Here is an 18,941-nt window from a genome sequence, read left to right on the forward strand (position 1 = left end):
ACTTACTGACTGTTTTTTGTACCGGAAGTTACCTTCATGCCCAAACCCAAAAGAAATAATATAAATGCAAACCAAGTTCCATTACCATATTATGGGTTTAAGGGTAAACACTGTACATGCCAAAGAAAAAAGGATGGCTATGGCTAGGAAAAACATCCAGATTTAGAGAACCACCTAAAATACCAACCCAGATACGCTTCTAATTTCAGTTAATCCACGTTGAGGAAGTCAGAGTGTTTGTATGAATTCTCTTGCCTGCCTAGACATAACTGCAGTGGAAGAATGTAACGGATATTTAATTAAAAGGCTAATTTAGTTAAACATTTTGACCAGTTTTCTTGTAGATATTTAAGGCTGAGTGGGTCTCTCTTTTCTTTTTTTTTTTTTTTTTTTTTTGGTAAGGTTTCAGTATGTAAGAGAATATTAGGAAAAGAAATTTGGGTCCAGTTCCCCTTTATCTTATTTAAGTTTCACAAGAGTCGTAAACCCTGATTCCAGAAATTGGAGTAGGAGAAATCAGTAAGACATCATGTAACTTGTAGAGAGCAATTGCAGTAATACTTTAAAAGTAGTAAGTTTTTGCTTTGGCTATTAACACTTGTACTACTTTTTATGAAAGGGTCTCAGGGCACTGTCTGTATTACTTGAGTAGGACAAACGAGCCTTAGGGCTTAGCATTTCTTTTCATTGTACCTATTTGGCTCTTTAGAAAATACAGCCAGATACAATAATGTCAACATTTTAATACTTCTGTGCCTATAGTCAAATACCTCAAGCAATACCTACTAAAAGAAGTGACCTGATTTTCTGAGAGCTTTCTCTGGTTCCTAAAAGAAATGGCTGAAACAACTCATGCAGACAATGCAATTTACTGTCACATAAAGTGTTTCATATCATGCGAAAAAAAACCAACATAAAGCCCTCTCAAAACCTCAAACTGTGAAAATAAAATTGATCGCATTATTTCCTGCATTCATTTTCTATACATATGGTACTAAACATTCTGTAGTGTGTTTCCTTCTGTTGATTTGGAAAACGCTGGGAAAAGGGTCTATGTGAACCTCCATCTCTTCTATTTTTTTCAGTCAGGAGGTCTGCACAGGTTTTCCCGCAGGCTCTTACTTTGTTTGAATCACCAATATTCTGTCTTGCAGGGTCACATACTATATTGCACTCAACTGCATATGTACAGTGGCTGCTGATTAATGGCATTAAGACTGACATACCTGAGATAAAGCTGTTTCATGCTTTTAAGAAAATAATATTATCCAATTACCTTAGCAATACCATTGTATCAGTATCAGAATATCAAGCAGGAACATCACATGCATGATTAGTTTTACTTTCAAGAAAAAGGGGAAGAGCTAAACTCAAATCTAACAATGAACTTCCCCCCCCCCCCCCCCCCCCCATTAAAATAGAGCTATTATTATTCACACTATTGAAGTAATAGAGATTCTGGAAACATTCATTCTGCAAATGATCTTTAAGATTGTGTACAATTCGTTCTTTACAAGCATAAAAATCAAGAGTGCACTTCACTTACTTACACAAAAAGCGCAGTGAAATAGAACACATTATTACTTGAAAATACACAGAAAATATTCAGCGAAGGCCTCTGAGCCAGACAACTTACTGGAACTTGAAACTTCAGCATACACATTAGTAAAATCTTTGTTACAAGTATGAAAGCTAAGCCTGACTATAGTTTCTTTCTTCTAATTAAATGGTAGATATAAGATTCATTTGTAAACAGAACAGACTATACAGGTAACACACTGCCACCAGCCAACATCTTATCTGGATTCAGGTTCATTCAGTGTATAGATTACCTGTCCTGACCTTTAGCTAAATTGATGTTGCTCTGGAAGTGTTCACACTTTGTCATTACCCAGGCTGGACTGACTAGTCAATTCCTTTAATACATTTTTTTATATGAAGGAACTGGATTTTTCTAGTAGATAGTCTAGGTCCCCAAATAAAGAAACTGAGCAAACAGGCATACTGCCTCCCCAGTTTTCAAACGTTCATTTCAAAAGCTCACATATAGTGGCATGTGAAATAAACCCAGAATGTAAAGACAAAAGTAAACCCCCCATTTTTATTCCATTTCTAAACAACAAAATTAGAATATCTAATTTCCTTCTTTTTTTTCCCCAAAATTGTTTAACTTACCTTACCAGATGGAATAGCAAACAGACTGTCTCTATAGCAAATTAAGTTCATTACCGATCTCTAGTTTGATTTGGTTTACTGCAGCTGAAATCATTCAAGCTTCTCTCTGTGCTTTGCCAAAGCAATGTGGATGACTACAGAAGTAAACATAAGGACTGGAAGGAGTGGCTAACCATCGCTCACAGCAGTAGACTTGTAACTTTAGCTTTCTATTAGTATGCAAATACTTAATGAAATGAAATCACAAAATGAAGAACAATGCTTAATGACTGCTCAGTGCATATTTTCAAACCCATGTAATTTGGTTTTCTTAGCTGTTATTATGCCTCTTCTGCGTGCTGTTAAGGAAGTTTCAATTGCCATCTTCCACTTACTAAGCCTATTCCTAGCACTCATGAATACTGAATTAATCCGACCAATAAAGATGAGCAGCATTTCATTCTATCAGTGTGCATGTATTAAGAATCATTGAAGTATGCAAAAAAGGGGAAGCCTTAGAAAGCTTAAAAACCTGTATGTTTAATAAACCTCATGAGTTTTCAAAAAGGCAGATAGGAAGGTTGCTTCTATTTAGGACAAACAATATGCTTAGTATCTGCAGCACCACTTGTTTTAGCTTGTACTATTTAGGCAATCAAGTTTTACTATAAATTAATTTCATTTAGCTGACTCTATATTTTTTATACATGAAGAGCATTAACAGCCAATAGACCCTGTCCAAGATAGAACATTACTTCCTCAATTCTAAATGCCTGCACTTTGCATCAAACCTGAACAAGCAGTGTGAAGAACTGCAATCTTCCTTCACATAACAAGAGTTTGGAAAGTCTGCTAAAACTGTATAAATTCTCATATAGCAAGTCAATAGACAAAAATTCTTCAAATACTTCTCCAGTTTATAATTTTCATTCATCAAAAGGTGCCTTGACCACTAGATTGGCAATCTGATTCACATCCTGTTTTATGAAGAGGAATGTGCGTCTCCTACGCAAAACAACCACGTCTTGATTCCAGATAAATTTTCTCCTCCCGCTTTACGCATAAAAATCCAACCAACCATAAAGACGACCACATGGATACAATGATTCCAGCCAAGAGCCTTGCAAGTTTGCCACCCCCAAACACATTCTGCAGAAAGGAAGCCAAACAGCAATTACCACATCTATTAGCTGAAGGAAACATAACTGAAGGTCATATAGTAGCAGGACTCTTGGTCAGGACCTCAAACTAAAACTGCTTCAGTCATACTCATGGATGACCTCCCTGTGGCAGAGGGCAGACATTCGCATCTTTCTCGATACCATTGAAGCTTTCAGTGCAGTGGACTATAATGAGATACGGCTCCTTGGCCAAGTAAGGATGACAGGATGACTGTTAACATGAACACCAATCCTTGAAAGGACACTTTCAATCACTAGCAATGGAGAAATGTTCCCTCACTTCTAGATACTTTCTTTTGGGGTGAATCAGTTTTCTCCCTAATCACTTCAGCAGCTGTATACAGTGACTACTTAGCATCATGTGCCAGTATTGTTAAATTTTAGCTTTCTTTCCCTACACATGACCACAAGCCCATCACCAAGCAGACAGCAGGAAACTGGCTTGTGGATGGAGAACATGTAGCTGAATCTGTATCATTGGAAGAAAATGGATGTGGTGGGGAAAGCATTTTGAGAAACAGTCCTTATGCTGTTTCTGTTGGCTGACTGAAACTGGATGATCTCTGGTGCTTTGCTAATGTTGCGCTCTCACAGAGAGCAGCTGTAAGTAATGCAGTTAAGTTACCATCTCCGGCTCGCTGTTAGCATCTGTCACATTTTAGTGGACAGTGGACAGACTTCAGACAGTGGACTGAAACTTCCACAATGCTTTCTTTTGGAATACAACAATGAAATATACCTGTGTAAGAAGCTTTCATTCAGCCCTAAGGAAACTTTCCTGGTTTCAGAACGCTACAGCGTGCCTTCTCAGTGACTCCAAATTGTCACCTGCTCTACAGTAATGTCCCATTGGATATCAAATCAAGGTCATGGTCTTGGCTCTCATCTGCTGGGAACTGAATTTCTAGAGACCAGGAAATCTCAAAGATTTCCTACCAAGCTGATTAACAGGCTGGGGTTATGTCACTAAAGCAAAATTAAACACAAACTTATTTGCATAGAACACTCAAGAGATAATTCAGAGACTGTCTCTGGAAGCCCTCCATCAGAACTGTCACAGTGCCTTATCCAACTGCAATGCACATTGCTTAGCCTTTGGTGAGAGAAATACATTATACATGAGAAGAAGAAATGAGACAGTCCATAGCACAGGGTGAAAGGACAAACAGTACACAACAAATTCATGTTCTTGTTGCTTAATTCACTAGTGACAGAAGCTCAGTTGTGCAAAAAGCAGAGCACAAGAGCATTTGTAAGGCAGAACAGAAACTGCAGGCAGCTGCACCCAGCTCAAACCACTCTTCTGGCACTGTAGTATGTCCCCACTCAAGATCTGTACTGCAAATTCCATTCTTGAAACAAAAACAAACAAACAAACAAGCAAAAACAACCCAGTAACTAGGTCTAGGGGAAATACCACTTATGACTTTGCATTGACTGAGGAAAATATATCATGGCTCAGTATTTTTTTCCCCACCTACTCTGCATGTCTCCACAACAAAAGTTAAGGATTTCAGACTTGGATGCAGACTGAAATTATCCTCTTTCCTGGGCTTGATTTGTCTTGAAGATTTTTTTTTTTTTTTCGCCCAGTGAAATTACTGAAAAGAATAAGATTAGAACACTCCAGATATTTAAGGTTACAGAAAGGAGTCAGAATCAGGACTGAGTCCAATCTTATCCACAAAAGAACTGAAACAGATACCAAATTATGTGTAGCCATAATTTTAATGAACATTTCTGACATAACAGTATATGTAACATAGTGTCACCTAAGTATGTTGCTAAATGCTATATATGGGTTTGTATGCTAGCAACACAAAACAGGGATCCAGCTGCCAGAACTAGGTTCATTAATGGATGCATTATTAGAATGTAGGGATGTTAACATAACGAACCAACAGGAATTCAAGTTAATCCAAAAAACTAAAAAAATTAGCGCTGGTATACTCAATACTAAGAAGTTACAGAATGGTGATAAAACTAAAGCATACAAAATTATTACCTAAGGAATATGGGCAGATAAAATTGCAGCTAAATGTTAAGTACTGCCATTGCTGTAGAACAGCTCTTAGTGCTTAGGTGGCCCCCATTACTGCATTACTCAGACACCAAAGGTCAGTCCAGGTTTTAACTAAATGAATGAGAACACAGTGAAATACGTGGCAAGATCATGCTCACCAATTCAGCTGACAATTTATTTTTTTTTTTTTTTAAAAAGGTAAATTAAAGGACTGCAAAGATGAGGAGGGTGGCTATATGGAAATATTCTCCTACATATTTGTCTTAATATATCAATGGCAAGGTTCTTAATACAGCAATGGTTAGGTTTGCAGGTAGGCTAAATAACCAAGATGTAGGTTCAATGGAATTATTTGTTATTTATCTATTTTTTGTAAATAAGCTATTTTGTGCTTTATTTATATTTTCCAAGTGCACACACATTTCGTAACTTTATTCATTATTCATATTACCCATCTTGCAATTTTAGAGCTGAAATAAGTTGCTTTCACCCAGAAGCTGGCCTAGAATACATTTTAACATTTGACATTTTATTTCACAATGGTTCAAATTGGTTCACAAGCTTTACCAAGAAGTATGTTTCATATGTGCTCAGTAAATGAATTTTAAACTTTTACCTCAGTATACTGTGTAGTTCTGACTAGAAAAATGAAGGGAAAATAATGTACGCTTCATTTAATTTCAATTTATAATGGAATAAGAGGAAAAAAAGGCGGGTCTTTGGGTATATGAAAAATGGAAGATGAATATTAATGAATATTAAAATACAACTTATATATAAATATATATACAGGGACATACTGGAAGTCTAATTTGAATATAGTAGTTGTGACAGAAATGCAAACACTACAAATGAGAAAAAAGTAAAGATAAACTGAAAATGCAGATAGATAGACTTGCATACATAAGCCGAGTATAACTGATCTAACATATATTGCTGTGCCATAAGGATAAATACTTTGTAATTAACATACTGCGGTAAAAAAATCGTATGACAGATACAGATGTGTCCATCTTTTAATGGACACAGGGTGCTATTTGGCCATCCGTGGACACAGGCAACAGAAAGAGGCTGGGATTGAGCAGCATCTCCTACGAACCTGTGGACATTCCTTGTCTTGAGACTGGAAAACAAGTCACTTGAACTATTATGTCTCTTAACACCACACATTACACAATAATGCACATTACAGACAACCTTCATACAGGAAACTGAGCACAGTATGAACAGAGCCCTTCGCCACCAGAAAATGCTTATTACACCCAGAAACTTAGCTTATACTTTTTTTTATAGTATTTCTCACAGTCTTCCACCAATGGACAAGCGATGCAAATACGGAACTCAGATGACTGCACCATTGCCCTCACCTACTGCTCTTCAGTTTTCAGAAGTAAAGTCTCAGCCTTTCATCCTCTGACACAATTGACTTCAGCCTCATCAGATGGGATCAAAAGAAAACACGACTGACCCACATAAGAAGAAAAGAGGAATAATACAAAAATGTCATCCTTTTATTTTTATCCATCTTTTAATGAATGGACCAAGGACAATCAGAATAGCAATTACAGGGAACACTGAATGGCAAAACTATAATCAGAGACAAACTCTGCAGTGTATTGGATACTCTACTAGCTTCAACAATCATGAATTCATAGAAAACAAGACTCAAAAATATCTACCCATGTGTTTAGACCTTACTGTTTGCAGAAAAAACTTCATTTCATCTTCGATAGTTTTGCTTAATTTTAATTTTTCCAGAGGAGAAGCTACCAGAGAAATAGAGGCTGTCCACTGCTTTATAAATTACTCTCTCAAGGGACCGAAACCATTTTGAAGAGTTTTAAGAAAACACAAACAATTCCTCCTCTCTTTCCTTCAAATTAGTCCAACTGTAAACCTGAATAAAATAAAAGCACTTTCCTGAAGTAAGAAGCAGCTCAAAAATAAGGACTTTATCTTTCTACTATGCAGGTCCTCATTCTTGAAAGGAGAAATACAAGAGAAGAATACAATTCCATTCCCAAAACGCAGGTGAGAGGAAAAGTTTTGCTTGACAGTCTTTAGACTAGTTTGGGAGGTAATACTTCTTTCTGGAGATGCACAGTGTTGACACAAGCCTCCCCTAGATCTCCAAGGATGGACACTGTGCCTCAGCACCCAAGCTGGAAATGGCGCCTGCCAGGGTAAAGGAAGACTGTGCAATGCAGGAGGACTCTGCACTCAATCCAAATTCCAAACTATGAGAAATAAGCCCATCTGTAACACAAACTACTGCCAACTCCTTCCACAGAACAGTTACGTGGAAAATATCACACTAAGTGAGATAATTGTTTGTTATTTCCATGTCCTTACACTGAGAATTCATCCAGATACTTTGGTGACAAAAGCCTTTACAAGCAAATGTGAAGTCAATGTCATCTGTGATCTCTGATATACTCAGATCTATCAGGATAAAGAAAATTATCCTGAATACTCAAAGTTGAAAGAAAGTCACTCCTTCATTGAATTCAGATACTATCACAAGAAGAGTTTTGCATGAACAGAATAGTTGCCTCTTTCAAGGATCAGCGAGTTTATGTCCTGGACCATAAACAACAGCTTAAATTAAAAGTGAGTTGATAAAAGCATCTATTTAACATTTAGTGAGCTAAATAAAGCAACAAAGAAGCATCACAATAACAAAATTAAATTACTACAGTTGTCCAGTATTATCATGAATTTGAAGATTTCATTTCATTTAGTGCATTTCTAATGGTTCTAACATAGGACACCAGCTTTTGGGTACAATGATGAGAAGGTCATCAGGAAAATAACAGATATATAGAATACTTCTGCAGCCTACTAACAGAGTAATACTCTGCTGCTGTTAATATATAATTATACTGCAAGACAGCCAAAAGGCCTCAGTTAGGTTCTGAACCCTGTTGTGCTGGGCACTGTGGAAACACAAAAGGGAACAAAGTCCAAGCCCCAAAGGGCTTGTAGTGTAAAAAGATTAGTGAGATAGTGAAGAAAAAGGCAACGGGATGCATTCAAAATTGACTGACTTTTTAATACCTATATCCATTTGTCATCCTTTCAAGCTGACAAGAGAGAAGAGCAATCCTGACCTGCTTTCTCAAATCTGCCCTACTCTGAATATAATTTCCAATGTTAATCAAAGTCTGGCTAAGGTTTTCCTTTTTTATTTTTTTTTTAACAATTTCAAAACAGTTATATTCTATGATTCTATGATTCTGTGATATTTCTCTGGCTTTTACAAACAAGCACACGATTAGAAAAAAAAGAAACGAAATGAAAACCAAAATAGAACTACCAGCGAGAACGGGAAACACAGTGAGAATTTAGTTATTCTAATTTCTGCCCTTCTCAATTGTTGGACATATTTTCATACAGACACAGATAATGTCCTCTAATTCCACTTCAAGAGTCTATTCCTGTCAGTTAAACATTATCTAAAAGTCCCTATGGAGGTGTTCATTTAAAGCTGCTGCTGGCACAGTTTTTCGCTCTTTTCTAGCCATCTGGTCACATACTGAATTATCAGCTATTTTATTTAAACCTGAGAGGAAGACTGAAGGAGTAAACAAAAACATCAACAAAAAGAAATCTCAGTGTCTAAAGTAACCACAACAATCAAGGCTAAATTGCAATTTCTTCTCACTCACAAACTTCAGACAAAAGAGGCTTAATAGAAAAAAACTCCAAAACTCAAAAGGTTACAACCCGAAGCTATTTTGAAACCCCTCTCCCTCCCCAGTCCACATGCACAGCTGTAAGCACATAGCAAGCACTCACATTGCCCCCTCTACCCCTAACACATTCTCCCAACAATTAATAGAAAATACACAGATCCATTTCTTTGCATTTAAAACTTAGAATATCAGAGGCTGGCATTCAAAATTATTTTGCATGCCATTCAATAAAACCTTTTAACACCAATTTTTAAATGCGGATGCCTCAGTCCTACGCTTTCTCTGCGTACTGACTTAAACAACAGAATGTGGAAGCTGACTGCCTCATTAAAGCACCCATATGAGAAAACCCGCTACAGTTTCTATACAAATAGACAAGAGACCCACTACATTAAAATGAAACCAAATCATCTTAGCAAACCTCTTTTCTCCTCATGGTCTTCTCTCTTCTCTGAGTAACGTTGTTCCATCTTACACACACACTTAGATGTGCCATAAGTGCTTCGTGTAAAGTGCATAAAAGCTATTCACAGCTCTCCTAAGAATGAAACAGTTTTAATATTTTCTGATCCATGTTCCTGCCACAAACATTCACCGGCAGTATGATAGCTCCAAGAGCAGACATCTGATTCTTGACATTTAAAGATACAATACTGGTGAAAATAGTGACGCTGTATTAACTGCAAACAGCTTGTGAGGGAGTAGGTGATGTACTCCTAAACTGTATAATCAGAACAAGCAATAATTTCAACCTTTTGATTTTTTATTTTTGACTCAAAGCCATGAGAAAGAGGAATAGCCAGACAAACAAATCTGGACACGTTACAATAACTGTTTTATGAGAATTCCTATTCTATGGCAAAAAGGAAAGTAGGTTGTTTTCCTGCTGGAGAAAGTATTAAGGTACATCAAAGTTTCTCAAAAGGGTCTCAAAAGCTTTCATAATAAAATAAGCAGTAAATGAAGGCAAATCTTGAAATTACAGAAATCAAAGAATTTGTATCCTGGTTACACTCAGTTAATTGACACTGTAATGCTAAGTGCAAGCACTACAACATCAAATTCCCTATACCCCTACTGTGACTGCCTTATAAAGTCAAAAAATACGTAGAAAGGTCTTATTTTTCCCACATGAAAAAATTATAAGCCTGTTCCAACATGAACTGTTTCTTTGAAATACTGACTGCTGGGGGGGGGCGGGGGGGGAGAAAAAAGGAAAGAAGCAGCAGATTTATTTTTAATTTCAGCAGCTTTACCCCTTGTCTGGTCATCAGTGACCTCTTGGGAAAGTTGAAATATCAGAGCAAACCTCCATCCCCCACAAACACCTGAGACAAGGCAGAGCACAGTTAACAGCAATCAGTTCTCTACACTGTACCTGGAGGTACTGACATGACCGTTCCTGTTGACACGTCTCTGCTTTCACCACTGTCTGGTCCATGTTAACTGATGCTTTCTGGTAAACTTCACGGGCTCTGCTTACAGTTAATGTAGAGGACCAAGAGCTTTTCTTCATTAATTGGGAGTCCAAATTCACAGGCAGGTTTGCACAGGTAGAGCATTTGACATCATTATTGCTTCTGGATGACTTCACAGTATGTTCGCTAATAGTGTTATAGGCTTCCATAAAGTATTGGGAAGAAGAACGATCAGGGCATCTTCCCATGGTCATGACCCCACTGGGACCATGATAAATGCAAACATCACTGTCCAAGTTGTCATCTGAACTCCACCATCCTGATGCATTGGATCTGGGCTTACCTTCTGATCGCCTTTCTTTACTCTTGCTGCGCTTCCCATACCTCATCGTCTGCGACTCCTCTGGACTTGCTTTGCTCCCATTGACACTCCCCTTGGATGGTCCCTCCAGTGAATGTGACTTAGTAAAGAGCTTTTGGACAGAATGAACCAGATGCCTGATCCTCCCTGGGCTGTCACTGCGGTGCTCCATGGCAGTCCGCTTGTACTGCAGAGTGTGGTAGCCATCCCGATTCAGAGGCAGCTGCCGTTCAAACTGGTCCAAAAGGTTGGCAGGAATGCGGTTTGTCTTGTTGGCAGTTCCGTGGGGAACCAGAGCACACTCATCCTTGAGTTCATGGTGGGAACTGTAATGCCTCCGGGGAAACGTGCTGCTGGCAATTTGATCATTGTAGGGCACCATGCACTCTGCCTGAAAAGAGTTCCTTTGAGTGTAGTAAGGGTGGTCTGCAGGATGGGGGTCCACCGGGTTTAACAAATATGGCTTCCTGTCCGGGTGGTGTGGCAGACTGTCACACGGAGGGTCACAGGCAACCCCATGATGATGACTACGGCTGCTAGATAATCCCTTCATCGTCAATGTAAAGCAAGTCCCAAAGTCATCTAATACGTATGGCTATGCAACAGGCAGATCTCAGAGAAAGGCCTAAAAAAATGAAATACAACAGAAGACATAAGATATTCAAGGTAAGAGAAAAAACAGCATGTGCATGTTTTGAATTGTTTCTTATTGTACAAATAATTGTAATAAACATTCTCTGATTCTTTTTATCCCTTAATATTTCCCATGTCTAACAAAGTGATAGAGGATACCTAAGCAATACACAGGAAAAATATCTTTTTCGCCAGCTGGAAAACATGCAAAAGATTTTTTCTGATATGAAATTCACTATTGTTCATGAATTCACAACAAGGTAAGTATCACCACCTATACTGTAAAGCTTCAGTCCTGAAAACATTCATGGGCAGGGGCCTCCCAGGAAGCCTTAACTGCTCATCTACATGCTTTCAGAACCAAATAAATGCATTAAAAAAGATTGTGTTCTTAATGGATCACTTCCTGGGTTACTCTGGACCAAATACTAAGCGTGGTTCAGTTAAGGGGAAACTTTTCTCTGTCTTAAGTCCACATCTGTACATGACAAAAGTGCAATTTTCTTGATCTCCATGTTGTCTGCCTAGACTGCAAGCATCTCAAGACTATATGAAAACATTATTTCTGTAAGATCTTTTCAAATTAACAATAAAACAATAACACATGGCACTAACTCTGTCAAAATTAAACCAAACTGTTTAATAATCTATATAATCAGGGTTGTTGTAGTTACTGTTTACTTACTCCTATTAAAAAAAATAAATCTTATTCTGATAATGCATGGCTTGGTTTAATTTTCCATAAATTTTCAGAGTACCGAGCAGTATTTAAATATCCCTACCTACTCCTTCTACCATTAGGGGAATTGGTATAGCCAAAACTTGCACACCGCTGTAACACTGTAAGGGATTTCAACACTTAATACTTGATTGCAGTTATTTGGCCTTGAAGTGACTCACAGTGTTATAGACTATTGGTTGCAACAAGTTGAAAATGGAAATCTTCACCATAAGTGATATAACCACCATTCTCTTTGAGGCCAGATGCCTTCATTTCAGCTCTCATCATCAGCAAAAGTCCGGATGCAACTGCTACTGCAACCTTTGAGCTGCTAATGTGTAAATTACGTGGTTTTACATGTGCCAAAACATTCTCATGGTGCTGTCTCAGCTCCTGATGGGCAGAACTCCTTAGAGGATGCCCTCTTACTCTGCACACAACTGAAATGCGAGTCATTCAACTACTTCATTCCTTTCCAGCATGGGTAATCACATAACACTTTTGGAAATGTCGCCCTTGAGATCTTTTTTTGAATATGGATAGACATGTATAGCAAACAGTTTTCCACTATGTTCCTCCAGTGTTCTCTCAGATAAAGTTCATGTTTTAACAGGTTGTGGACAATGTATATACTGGCAAATTGGGAACAATGACGTTTTCTGAAATAGCACTAAGTTAATGTCAGTCTGGAAAAGCATGTTCTGCATTTTCTCACAACAGGTTTTACATTTTCTTCTGAATCTGCAATGAGCTGAAATTGGAGAGTTTTTTTAAACAGGCTCCAAAGCTACTGTGGATGTCCTGCATTTCATTCTCCCTCACTGGATCCCTGCAATGCAGAAAATGTTCATTCTCAGGAGACTCTGAATTCCAAAAGAAAAGTTTTCAAAATACCACAAAAGGCACTTGAAATATTCCAAATGGATGAGCTCACTGGCTTACCTGAAGAATGCCCACAGGCACTTTTAATATATAAATAAGCACAAAAATAATATATTCAAAGAGGTGGATTTGTCAATTATACTGTAGTGACAATCCTTATAATTTCTAAAGAGCATTTTATATCCCTACCAACTCCTTTAAAAGTATGATCTATCAGACTGTGTAATAGAGAAAAATCCAGAGGGATGTAGTAGTAGATCTATTACTTAAATCATCGAAAATGTAATTTGACCAACAACATCCCATCAAGAGGAACACCACTAAAGGATATAATGACAAAACAAAAATACTTGTGTCTCTGGTGTCTGTGAATATCTTTCACACTTGAAGGTTTGTGAAAACAAAACTTCAGCCAGTTAGTTTTCATTTAAATCTATTTAAAGCCATTTGAATCCATAAACATGCAACAGTCCCCAAGATGACTGATAAATTATCTTAGGACTAATAATAGACTAGTGCACCATGTAGAATAAAAACAGTAAAACCTTGCCCCACAGATATGAGAAAGACATGGAGAAGAACAACACAGTGCGACATGCCCAGAACCAGTGATTTATTTTCACTTTTTCATTATCTGAATGGCTATGAATTTTTCATTTTAGTGTACTGTGGAAAAAGAGTATATGTAGACAGACAAAGAACCAAAGGACCAAGCATTTACGGAATAATGAGTTCATCACAGGCGCAGGGGATGACACAGAATTATTAAGAATATATGGTCTTTATATATCGGTAGAGCAGAACGGCTCGGATAAGGAAACACTTGATCTGACTTATAGGCTGGAACAGAATAGTGTGGAACATTTAGAAGACAGAGATGAGCTTAAAAGAGATAGGTATGGTTTGCCCAATGAGAGCAGCAATGTCACCAGCTGTGTTTTGGATGGACTGGCAATACAGATGCTAAAGAGGATGTGCAAGAAGTCTTAAGAAGTGGAAAAGCTTATGAAAAGTATCATTTGTCTGTACAGAGAGACAGGGACAGGCTTTCCATAAACTGTGGAGGAAGACTGGTTAAGCACTCCTATATGAGCTTGAATGGCAAGTAGGATGGTGGTAATGTTTAGGAGAAAAGATAACATTCAGTTCTACACCCATTTTGAGTCTCAGCTGTCAAGGAATCTTCCATGAGAAAGTACTGGAGAAAAAAGCAGAAAATAGATAGGATGATCTGCCCGGGAGAAATCAAATGAACAGATACAGAGAGTAGCAGAGAAAATGTGCTTATGAGAGCAAAAGATCACAGAGTTACAAAAAGAGGAGGATAAATCTTTGCAGGAGCAGCAGATTTGAAAGAGGAGGGAAAAAAGAAGTAGTGAAGACCAGAAAATGACAGAAAAACACAAAACAAAAGGGAGCAACCACCTGTGTAATAAAAAGGAGTAACAGTAAAGGCTTTAAAACCTGGGAGAGATTGAAGTTTAGAGTAAATAAATGTTTATTCACAACTCTCAGACTTGTGTATGCATTATGAGAGGGTTTTTTTTTCTGCTGCAATAGCACTGAAAACATTTATTTTATCATGTGTCAATTGTGGTAAAAACCCATGAGTATTAACTAGAATATAGCTTCATTTTACCTCAACTATATTACTGGTGCTACAGTATTGAAAGCATAATGAATTAGAAAAAAACCCCAAGAATATACCATAGTGCCTCTTCCAGGAAGGAAATAATAAGTATAATATGCTCTGCACTGAAGAAAGGAGTGGTGCTTTTCTTAAATATTTAGTGGACAACTCTGCACAGAAAAAACCCAGCGTAATTCCTAAATCACTTTCACACCTCAATCCTGCTTTAATACGTTAATACATGTCTAGAAAAAAAACCCCAGCACACCACCCTACAGCCTCTAATTCCATCAGTATTTTGTTTTAAATATGCATTTTTTAATTTTTCATAATTGTGTTGGCTGAACCTATCAATGTTTAGTGATGAACTATCAATGTTTAGTGCAATTAACAGCTGGAGACAGGGCTATCTGATCATGCTATGAATAGCTGAGACGAAGACAATCAAGATTTTTATTGCGTTGATATTTTTTGGCTAAACTAGGAACATTTAATTACTCATGAAATAAGGCAAGATAATTGAGGAACATACTGCCTATTAATAAGCAGTGGAATTAGCAATTCTATGGACAGCAGACCAAACCCACTTGATGCAACAGGAATGAGATGTTAAATAGACACAGCATTATTAGGCTGAAGAATTCTCATTACTTTCAACATTCATGTTACATTTGCTTTTGTGTTTTTGAGGATGCCCTGAAGGATATGAATATACTCATCCTTGCTGCTAACACGGTGTCCTTAATGCACAACAATTTACTGGAGTAACTTAGTGGCTAGAAAAATGTGTAATTAATTCTTATGTAATTAAAATGAAAATGCATGCAAAATAACAAAACCTGAATGCATAAATTACCTACACTTTACAAGCTCTATTTCCCTATATTGTCTACTCATGTTTTCCAAATTTATTCATAAAACACATATTCAAGAAAAATATTCTTCCTCTCAGATACATGTGAAAACTTCTCTCTTATACAAGATTTACTGATATGCCACATAGCCTCTCCACTTTTATCTTACAAGACTGCAGAATTACATTTCTTACGTTTTCACAGGAAGCTGTGAAAAACAATTAGTTAACAAATGCTTTCAATAAAATAATGCATACATAGGAATATAGAGAGCAAGTAAATAATACAGGAGAATGTAGCAGGTAGTACAAAATGGATAATTAATAACTCAGAATGACTAATATAATAAAAATGGTTTATGGCCATTAGCAACTTACAAAACTTCATAATTAAAATGTCTTATGTGATCAGTACGAAGAGTCAACACTCATAATTTTCTCTTCAATAATCTGATTATGTTGTAGCAGTACAATATTCAGAGCAAGGCAAACTGCCATATGCACAATATAATCTATAATGTGAAGTGTAAGGTCAATAACTGCTAAGACAACTGACAGAACAGTTGTGATATCCCCTGTAGCTTAACTATAAAATATGCAAGTAAGACATCTATGAGAAACAGCCAAACATGCTTTTAGAATTCATATTAGAAATATACAGAAGGAAGGCAATGCAACTACATTAGGTGTACGTACCAACAGACACTTTGTAACACCCAATCCTAACCCTAACACCAACAGAGATGCCCTAATTAAGCATCATCAGGACCACAGCACCTTAAGTCTAATATCCTTGTCTGTTTAGAAACTAAGGAGTGAAAGATGTTGATTTTTCGTTTTCATTTGGTAAACATGGTTCTTCTAAGATACTATTCAGTGACTTAAGAAGATAGATACTTCTGAATCCTTGGTTTTGTGCCAGGACCACAAACTGAAGGGCTGGTACACAGGTGGAAAGCAATGTAAAAACACAATGTCATGTATGTACAGCTTTGAGACAGTCAGGCATTTAATCATGCACACAAATTGAAACACATCTTTGGATCACATTGGTATTTACACCTCAGATTACTGCAGTCTTCTCAAAGAAATGCTGTGTTACTGTTTGAAATGAGAGGACATAAATTACACTTTCTAGAAGTACTATTTCTCTTTGTGCTCCCATTTTATGCTCTATGGTAAACAAAGAGAGGTTCTCACTTCCATATCAAACACCAAAGATTCTCAGCATTTGCTTATTTATTTACTCACACACTATGTAATGTTCCCAGGGAAATTCCTCTCCTTGAATCTCAGACTCTACAAACACATGGAAGGTATGTTGATGCTGAGAATTAAACTTCCAAATGTTCTTCATGCAGCACATTGCTTTATCCCAAAGGTCTTGATATTTTACAGCCATTCTGTGTGGCCTTTCCCATTAATAAAAATCTTGACATCGATAAAAGGATATATATTCTAAAATGCATGTCTCCAGATATTTTATTAAAGGTGTTTAGAAGAAAATGAAATCTCAAATTATCTTCCTAATTCATTTTGGCATGTAATATGAGAGATACTGAGCCTTGGGTAAAACTCTCAAGAGAATGCCTGGCTTTTGCTTCCATGTCAGCAATCACACCAGGCAAGTGATACTTACAACATAATTTAATCTTGAACAGTGGATGAGGAGTCATAAAAGAAACATTTTGGCCACCGACATAAACTCATTCCAAGTTCATGGGCAGATCAGTAAGTGGGAGTAACTGGGGAAAAAATGTAATCAAACTCAAGAGGAGTCCCTTGTGAATGGTATGCATATAGAAAAAAACAAGAAGGCATCCCACCCAAAATGTCATAAAAATGGATGTGGGGTTATTTTGGTGGGGTTTTTTTTTGTTTGTTTGTTTGTTTTTGTCTGCATCCAACATTCTTTAGTTTGCATATACTTGTGATGCCAAATTTCACATTCACATTTGACAACTATTTTCATCCACGTGCTTTTGGTGAGCAACTGTGGTGGTCAGTACCAGGGTAATATGTGCCTTGAAGGTGTGAGCTTGGATTTATCTTCTTCATCTCTGTGGCTAATAGCAAGTTGATTCTTCGCTAGGAGTGTCACTAAAACTGTAGTCACTAAAGGAACCTAACACATAATTAATCTCTGAGTCATATCTATCTACATTACAAGGTCTGCAAGAATTCTAGCAGTAATAAGTCTGCAAGATTTTGACAGTCTGATTTTTTCAATCCTGTTAGGAATGTGACTGGCAATACACAGGATTGCATGCAAAAATCTTGGCTCTACAAGTAGAAATACAAAACTGTGATCATCTGTTCATCCACTCTCCTCATTTGCACACACAATTAACAGTCAACTTTTAAAAAATTCTGATCTGTTCCACTGATTAATAATATACTGTGTGATTAGGCTGCTCATGCCTTTTCTGTGGTATAGGACACAGAGTCTCTCTGACTTGATGAGGTACAGCACATCAGTTGGAGAGCCTGTTGTGAATTCCACTGCAAATTCAGAACTGTCAATCAACATCTTCTCCCAGAAAGAAAACACCCAGGAGATTGTGTCTGTATAACATGCATGTCAGAGAATATATTAAATTGAGTCCTTTGATAAATGTTGTATAGGCAGTATTGAAGCATATACTTCATATACACGTATAGATGTTGCATTTTATCCTTCTAAGTCTGTAGGGTGATGAATTTTGTGGCCTTAATTTTATTTTATTTATTTATTTATTTTAGCAGTACTTACAATTTGTTTCTAGAATGCTGTTTGGGCTGGAAGAACAGTGAAAGGGGATGAAAAGAAAGTTCCAAAATTTGGAACAAGGTTAACACATACTTACCTCAGTTGCTCTCTCTTGGGTACTCTACAGTGACACCCAAGTTTGTGACTCAGGAGATTTTTTACTTGCTTTCCTCACAGAAGATTTCTTAAAATTAAAGAATTACAGTCACTACTTTCTAGCAATTACAGATAACCGATGTAATTTAGACTGCTTATATGATCTCAGGATTACAAAAGGAAGCAAGTATCAGGGACAGCCTACACTTTCGTGCAGCAGTGACGTCTCATAAAAATAGAGGGACTATCACAGTGACATAAACCATACAGCATTAAATGACTAATACAATACGGAGATTTCAGGTATGTATATATAGATTCCTGCAAGCCAGTCAGCTATGAGTGTCAAAGGCTTATTTTTCTGGTAGGAATCAGATGATTAGAAGATGAAATGCACATTCAATGTGTGCAATGTACTTTTCCTGTGAAAGTCAAGTAAATTCATGCTCTGCAATGTGGTCACATTGTGCAAATTGACATCTTTGTACTAAAAGAAGCACTTGATCCTCACTGCAGGCACACTTATGTGACGAAGCAAAGGAGCC

At 37.2% G+C, this 18,941-nt stretch overlaps 1 protein-coding gene across 4 annotated transcripts in view; it reads right to left on the reverse strand.

Annotated features, from left to right (window-relative positions):
* Positions 1–18,941, reverse strand: part of DLGAP1 (DLG associated protein 1) — a 398,543-nt gene that overhangs the window by 137,349 nt on the left and 242,253 nt on the right. For 3 of the 4 annotated variants that reach the window (XM_030496374.1, XM_030496355.1, XM_030496364.1), the window contains one exon: positions 10,432–11,457. In XM_030496374.1, coding sequence (XP_030352234.1) covers positions 10,432–11,385 — 954 coding nt within the window. In that variant the 5' untranslated portion in view covers positions 11,386–11,457. Of the gene's footprint in view, positions 1–2,175; positions 2,251–10,431; positions 11,458–18,941 lie in introns of those variants that run through there. The other variant, XM_030496386.1, reaches the window with a different exon arrangement.

Source organism: Strigops habroptila, chromosome 1 (assembly GCF_004027225.2).
Source record: "Strigops habroptila isolate Jane chromosome 1, bStrHab1.2.pri, whole genome shotgun sequence".
In the NCBI taxonomy this organism is placed as follows: Eukaryota; Metazoa; Chordata; class Aves; order Psittaciformes; family Psittacidae; genus Strigops; species Strigops habroptila.